Source organism: Wasmannia auropunctata, unplaced genomic scaffold (genome assembly GCF_000956235.1).
Source record: "Wasmannia auropunctata unplaced genomic scaffold, wasmannia.A_1.0 LD334285.1, whole genome shotgun sequence".
NCBI lineage: Eukaryota > Metazoa > Arthropoda > Insecta > Hymenoptera > Formicidae > Wasmannia > Wasmannia auropunctata.
Window position 1 is genome coordinate 36,159 of NW_012028605.1, and position 7,562 is coordinate 43,720.

Sequence of the window (7,562 nt, forward strand, 5' to 3'; positions counted from 1 at the left end):
TATTCTGTTGTAATATAATAAATATAATAAATTATAAATGCAATAATTAGCTTTAAAACTATACTTTTTTAAAAATGTTATTCTTTAAATATTATATAATAATAGAATTCTATTTATCAGTTAGTCCATTTATGAACAAGTTTGTGCTTCCAAATATATAATATATTTATACTTAAGCTTTTATTATCCGAATGATTCAGATAATAAGAGTTTCTCTATGTGCTCGACTTTAGTTTTCTGAACGTCAGCTCCTGTTATCGAAATTAATAAGTAGAGGGTTAAGAGGATAACTGGTAGAAGGGAAAACTAGTAAGCCTCTAATGTAAACCATTTGATTATCGAAACTGTCTTGCTTCCCGACATGGTCGGATAAATGGAGTTTTACTGCATTGAGGTAAAATAGATATCATATGCAATAACACAGTGCATATTATTTAAATCCAAAAATAAAAATAAATTCAGAAATTAAAATTAAATCTAAAAATATAAGATTACAGTAATACAAATTTTAATTATACAATATATAAATATATAAATATATAAATTATAAATAAATTATAAATAAATTATAAATAAATATTATATATAAATTATAAATATATAAATTTAACATATAAATTCAATTTTTAATAAAACTGTGTTTGCATTTAAAAATGATCTCAGATTTGATCTACGCACCTACGATAGATTGTTCCAAAGGGAGCGGTATTCGACACCTGTCACGTTATTTTTGTATGGACTTATCGTTTTGAAAAGAGATACCTGATCCGAGACAAATTAACCGTGTACAAAGAACTCGTAGAGGCGTAAGCGGTAGAAGCGTTGACTACCGAGTTCTCAATTCCTTATTCTCACACGTTCCGGAAATTCAATTTGCTACGTGTTAATAATTACCTGCACCATGCCGATAGCCTAAATTAATCTCGGAGGATGTAGTAGACCTTATTATATTTTTTCTTCGCGCGAGTCTATAATATAAAGATCATTATTCAACTATCTGTTTTCGTATCTTCCATAATAGAAACTAAAAATTATTTAATTCTAATTCGAGATTCTAGCAACAAGTGTGATAATACATAAAAATATAATACAAAAATATAATTCTATCTATGGCTGTTATAATTGTATGTAGAAAAAAAAGGAATATATTAAAACTTTTCTGTTTTAATATTTATTTTGCAATATCATCTCTTTTTATCATCATTTTTGGATTTTTAAAATGAAATTAAAGAAGACTTCTTGTCATACTTTTGTTATCATTTTAAATGCATAATATTTCGTACAAAGATATCAGTGATATTATTATATATAAAATTTACTGAGATAATGGAAAATATAGTAAATTAAATTGAGAGCAAGATACATAGTTAAAAGTGTTTTGACAAGTATTATTGTAAAATTTTCTATTCGTCTTTCTCCTTGTGAGCATCGATCTTTTCGTCAATGCCATCCTTATGTTTCTCGTCGTCTTTATACTTTTTGTCGGTGTAGTCTTTATGTTCTTGGTCAATGTCATCCACATACTTCTTGTCAGTATCTTCATGTTCCTCTAATGTTTTAGGTTTAAGATCCTTTTTCTTCTTCCATGGACGAGGTGCGCGGAATTCAAGATCGATTGTCTGTCTTCTATCGCCGCTATCACAGTGCTTCCTAATTCTCAGCAGGAATATATTCGGATTTTCCTCAAGATCGATCGTTTTCACCACCTTTGACCTTTTGGCTTCCCTGCTCTCCATACGGTAACCTGTAGGAGCGCTTCTGACATCGTCCTTCACGCTCGGATACAACGTGACCGTGCGACATCCCGCCTCCTCGCAGGTTTTCTTCGCCGACAACGGCGCGTACTCCTCTCGAGGAGTACTGCAGAGCTCTAAATTTCCGTGGGCCATGTCGAACGTGACGCCGTCGTCGCACCTTCTTTGGTTCGACGCCGACTCTTTTGAAGCTACTTGACCGATGCATTCGCACGGGGGATCGTATTCCTCTTTGACCGACTCCTTGTGCATCCTGATGGTGACGCGATTTTCATTGATGATAGCCTCAATCTCCTTGTACGGCTGCTCTTTTCTAACGATCTCAGACACGACTGTGTCAGTTGGGGCTTGCTCCGCCTCGGACATCTCGACGTTCTTCAAATCGATTTGCTTCTGCTCTTCGGAAACTGCTTGCTCACGCTCTCTTTCGATGCCGAGATCGCTGCGAGCCTGCTCGAAGGGATCGAATACATTTTAAATGCATCGGCAGCGCAACAACGAGAATATTGCGGAGGGATTGATGATAATCGTACGGAAGGAACACGCGCTGAACTGGACGGTACGTGAAGAAAACTTTTACGATTGATGCAGCAACAAGCCTCGCCTTTAGATATCGGATAGATGTGTTCTGGTTTTTTTGTAATTTTGGAGCGTGTACAACATTGTGCTGTTTGTATTTGCGAACGGTGTGGAGCGCCGTACGATTGAAAGCAACAAGGTGAACAAGGTGCTTGTAATCCGACTGATTCAGGAATCAGAGAAGGTTTAGCTGGACAGCCACAGTTGTAAGTTGCCACAATCATTCTTGCTGTTTCGACTTCATTACGTATGTAAATAACGGGACTTATTAGGTAACATGATGGTAAATTATTGCATACATTTTGACTGGGTTATCCAAACGACATGGTCCGAATGATGTTGCTGATTGAAAAATGGCAAATCTACGATGTATTTGTTTTCTAACGAGCAGCGTGAATATGCCGGATTTTAGAATCGATTTTAGCAAACTATACTAAGTTCATAGACATACTACTGGATTCTAACCACAGCTTTACAAAAATGGGACGTTAAATAAACAAATAATCTTGATTTCAACAAACATTACATTGCAATCTTTAAATTATCCGTAAAAATGCAATTTTCTAAAGGTAATAAAGATATATGTAAAAAATGCTTGTTTCTTTTTAAACAGTTTGACATAAATTTTAATAAAAATTGTTTATAGGATTTAATTTGACAGCCAATGTCTCGTTTTTAAAAATAATCTTTTTTCATTTTTACATTTAATCATAAAATAGATTACTATAAGATAAAACAAGATATTCTTTTGCAATTTTAAATAGCAAAATAATTTTATACAGTATTTTTTAGTAGAATATATGTAAATATTCATACGTTAAGGTAATTTCATATGTATATTTTAAAATAATTTTAAACTGTTTTAACAAGATGTGTGCCTCTGTCCTTCAATAACTGATTCGCTTTATTCGCCATCGTCTTCGTCACATTCACTCGTCAAGGATGCTTGTTCAAAATATTATCAAGAGATTGGAGCTGAGATGATTAGCAATCAGTTGATTATTAGATTGGAGAAAGATAAAAACAAGATTAAAAAGAAACGAAAACATTGGGATCCACCTTGCGACTGCGTCGAAATTCAAAGACCGACGAGCAAAACAGGCCCCAAAATAATCAACGCAGATTATGACGATCGCATTGTATTTCGCGTCCACTCGGCATTCCGTCTCCACGGAAAGGAAGACCCTTACAAATCGCAAACTATCGCTTATAAAGTTTGTTCCGTTCTCAATTTAATTTTTAAAATTTTAAAAATTATCGGTTTTTTATTCGCGCAAGTAATAAAATTGATCAAATTATAAGTTCGAGTAACAAAATCATTATTGCGAGTCAAAAAATGCCATTTCTAATTTTATATAAAGACTCTTTATATATTTTTATAATTTTATAATTAAGATTAACGTAATTTCTTTATTATATAGATTTCTAATGTATATAAAATCTTTATTCAGAAGGCAATATAGGTATATTAAAAATTAAATCAATGAAAACAAAATATTTACAATTTTAACTCTAATTCTGTCGGAAAAAATATATTATTTAAATTTTTATAGATTGGATCATGCAATGGACAGGATGGACAGGATAATCATCAATGCAAGACCATCACTGTCTATCCTCAATTCAGCACTGGAACGCAGGAAGTGTACAGCGATCATGTAAGAGAAGGCGATCAGGATATCTTTTTACTAAGGATTAAAAAGAAAGCAGAATACTCCGAACAGAAAAACAGAAACGTTGAACTGGAACTCAGAACGCCTAAACCACCCTCAATACCGCCACCGCCACCGTCATTGCCACCGCCATCGCCACCTGTACCTACGTCTGCACCACCACAAACCGATGTCGATGTAGATGTAGAAGATGAAAAGGAATTGGACGAGACAGAGGAAAATGCAAAACCTACAAGTGTAAAAAAAAGAAAACACGTACGAAAGAAGAAAGGAAAATAATTTAGGTTAAAAGTAACACATTTGCTTATTAATATAAATCATATCAAATAATTCAAAATAAAAGTCAAATGTAACTCTGTTAATTACATAAAAATTTAAGGTATAAAATGTAGCGGTTAATAATTAAAAAAAAAAGTAATATATGCTAAAGTGATAGTTTCGTGTAGTTACGTATTCTTCAGTTTATTCAATTCTTTCATGAAGAATAAACATTTATTTTATTTAGAAAATCTAAAACCTACACAGTAAAGAAGAAAAAATATTTGTGACATTGAAAGTAAACAATTGGACATAACTTTCTTTCGGGAATTCGATGAACATAAATATATCATGAATTTGTATCGGTGGCTATTGATGACATACGGAAGAAAAGGCTGGACTTCGTTTACTACTGTGCAGAAAATTCAATGAAATACACGCTGTATGCTGAATACGAAACTCAGCTTGCGTCCAGCTTATTCATCGTTTCGACCGAGTAGCCGTGCAAAATTGCTTCGTTATGGTTAACTAGATGAGCCTCTCGTTCTTGACTCGTTTCCTTTCCTCTTTTCCTTGATTACCCATACAAAGGACCTTATGACAGTAAATGACATAGCATGCCACTAGAAATCGCATTGTTGAAGCCTATATTATCGTAATTGCTTATTAACTTCTTCTTCTTTGCTGAATTGTAAGTAAACGAGCTACCTATCGAAGACTTGACAAGGCTAACCGTGACATATGAAATGTCGAAAACTTGTGTTTGCATATGTAATCATTTTTACACACTTTTTATGCAAATGTGTAAAAGCGCATTGTATTTTATCTATATATCCGTGAGACAAGGCACTGGCATTATCTCTATTTAATTCACAGCTTTCCATCTTCGAATGAAAAAAATTTATCGCCGTATTATTAAATAGCAATACGGACATGTCTATTGAGTTTAGTCGTTCTTTTCTCCTAAAAGCGATTTAGGCGCGGAGGTACTTGAAACATCTTAGATCGTATATAGTCCCCATATTTTCTCGGCATTGTCACCGATTCTCTCGAGGTCGTCACAGCCGGCGAATCACGACGAATATCCCGCGAGCCGTCGTCCGCGACACCGGTATCTATCCGGCGTGTAAAGCTAAACTCACAAAAGAGGAGAATGGATGTCGCGATTATCGGCGTGTATAGAGTGAGAGAGCGGGATTATACTCACAATATACGCGGGGACGCGGGGGTAAGAAAATGCGAGGGCGGTTTCGTAATTGTGAATGGCGTGGGAGTTCATAAAGGTGTCGTTCGCGTTCTGTGTGGTCGCGCTTAAGGGCGGCGACAATAAACGCTGGCCAATAAATTAGGCCGCCACTAGGAAAGAGCGCGCACTCTCGATGCGCACACGGGAAGAGACGAGCGTGACGATGCACACACGGCCGCGGCGGTGAGTGAAAAGCTACTCGTTTTTCCTAAGCCCGTGACGGGCTAAAGAGGAGCCTGCGGTCGCTGATGAATGGAGCGACAAGTGACCGCGATATTATACGTGGGACGGCTGTCTGCGAGCCAAGGAAGAGGATCCCGACGCGCGAGAGAACGGACGTTTTCGGGATGAAAGAACGGCGATAATTCATGGGCCACTTGTGAAAAACGCGTAAAATCGAGATATTTTTTTCGCACGCCCGGACACAAGTAGAATTGAACGCGTATAGAGGGGAGCTCTCTGGTAGCATCTCGATTAAAGAACTGACGTGCTACCAAAGTTGATATTGTACGAATAAAATGTCTGTTATATATAAGAAAATAGCATTCTAATTCCAATCGATAATCCTTTTGAAATTACCTTTCTTGGGTAAACTACTGCTTTTAATTGTGTTCTCTTAGTTAAATTATTACTTTTCTTAATTAAGCTCTTAAGTTTAAATATGGAATCATTCCTAACAAACTTTTTGTACTCATAAATTATAATTTGAAGTCAAAATAATAGTTTAACAGTGTATAAACAAAAGGATAACTACGGAGAGAGGTTCATTTTAAATAGAAAAATATGGAAAAAGTACGGAAAGTGTTTAGTTAGTATTTAATATTTAGTTTTTTTTTAACGAAAACTATTTTTTGCCTCCCTCTTTGTGAATCAGCAAATTGTTCTCGGCTTGATATGATTCGCTCGTTTTTCCGTTAATAATACTAATTGTCGCAAACAGCGAAGGAATAAATAAATCAACAGGCACGTTCACCGCGGGCGGTAAAACGCACGATCATTCAGGGTGGTCCGCCGATTGTGGCATCGAAAACTGCAACCGAGGCTGCTTGATTCGTGAACGAAAGATAGGGGGGAAAAGCCGTAATATCATCATTATATTACGTCACACAGATGCGCGAATCGAAGGGATCTCGAGACCGCCGTTTTTATATTGCGGTTACCGCATCATTGTGCACCCCGATATCTATAAAGGGCCCCAGAAGAATCCCCGTGGAGAGAAGGTCTACAGCGTAGCGGGGTGGCTGATTGGCTGGTACCCCTGTCAACAGTTATGGTAATCTGTACATACTTCCTGTATATCTTCCCTTTCCGATCACCTGCCAATTCTGAAGGCATTTCTGCTGAAATTGAAAAATATGTCAGAAATAAATCATATATATTTATTTCTCTTTATTTTCTCTAAAACGCGATATAAAAAAAATCAAATAATATGCAAATGTGGCTTTATAAGAGATAGGTAGGTTTTCTGTTAAAAACCTAATTAAATTATTTTTAAACATGTTTTCAATTACATACGTCACAGATAAAATATAATTTATAAAGTGAATCTGTGAATATCGTGCAAAGTTGGAAATTGTATTTAATGCGAGGAAGTAACCACTCTTGAATTCCGATGTACAACCTGTCAGAATTCTGTTGAATTCCGTTGAATTCCTTGAAGTCCGTTGAAGTCCGACGTAGTCCGATAAAAATGTAGTTCAATTTCTAAAAAAAGTTCATCAGTTTTGATTGAGTGGTCGAGTTTTTTAAATGCCCTTGTCCGAACATTAACATTCGTCTGGAAGTATGTTGAAAAATTTCGCCGGTGTTTCCAGACGGAGACCCGAAAAGTGGCAATCATATTCATAAAAGTCTAGTGAAGTCTGATGAAGTCCGATAAAGACCGATGAATTCCGATGTAGTCCGATGAAGTCCGTGAAGTCCAGTGAAGTCTTGAAGTCAGAAGTCCAGGTGTATGTACACTCGCTCACTAAAAGGTTGCGACACTTTCTTTTTTATAGGTTTCAAAACGCACTAATATTTTGCAAATGCGGACCACGATTGGTGTTATAC

The 7,562-nt window shown here is 35.9% G+C and overlaps 3 protein-coding genes and 1 long non-coding RNA gene across 5 annotated transcripts in view; 2 read left to right on the forward strand and 2 right to left on the reverse strand.

Moving 5' to 3' along the window:
• Window positions 1-1,236: 1,236 nt before the first annotated feature.
• LOC105458834 lies at window positions 1,237-2,690 on the reverse strand. The gene is made up of 2 exons (XM_011704401.1): window positions 2,288-2,690; window positions 1,237-2,204 (listed from the first exon to the last, which is right to left on the reverse strand). Exons 1-2 carry the CDS (start codon window positions 2,555-2,557, stop codon window positions 1,404-1,406), a joined length of 1,071 nt encoding a protein of 356 aa, XP_011702703.1. The 5' UTR covers window positions 2,558-2,690; the 3' UTR covers window positions 1,237-1,403.
• Window positions 2,691-2,759: 69 nt separating this feature from the next.
• LOC105458835 lies at window positions 2,760-5,113 on the forward strand. Of its 2 annotated transcripts, XM_011704403.1 has the most exons (4): window positions 2,760-2,902; window positions 3,204-3,547; window positions 3,887-4,290; window positions 4,512-5,113. In XM_011704403.1, exons 1-3 carry the CDS (start codon window positions 2,887-2,889, stop codon window positions 4,283-4,285), a joined length of 759 nt encoding a protein of 252 aa, XP_011702705.1. In that variant the 5' UTR covers window positions 2,760-2,886; the 3' UTR covers window positions 4,286-4,290; window positions 4,512-5,113. The 2 variants fall into 2 exon arrangements, with proteins under 2 accessions (XP_011702705.1, XP_011702704.1); XM_011704402.1 differs by lacking the exon at window positions 4,512-5,113 and having other exon boundaries at window positions 3,887-4,451.
• Window positions 5,114-6,192: 1,079 nt separating this feature from the next.
• On the reverse strand, window positions 6,193-7,212 carry LOC105458836. Its single transcript, XR_975586.1, has 2 exons — window positions 7,132-7,212; window positions 6,193-6,847 (listed from the first exon to the last, which is right to left on the reverse strand). It is a non-coding gene; the product is annotated as an uncharacterized LOC105458836 (long non-coding RNA).
• A 104-nt stretch (window positions 7,213-7,316) lies between these two features.
• LOC105458837 overlaps window positions 7,317-7,562 on the forward strand; it is a 1,655-nt gene continuing 1,409 nt past the window's right edge. Inside the window, exon 1 of the mRNA XM_011704405.1 lies at window positions 7,317-7,462. Within this exon, the coding sequence (XP_011702707.1) occupies window positions 7,416-7,462 (47 nt within the window). The 5' untranslated portion in view covers window positions 7,317-7,415. The remainder of the gene's footprint in view (window positions 7,463-7,562) is intronic.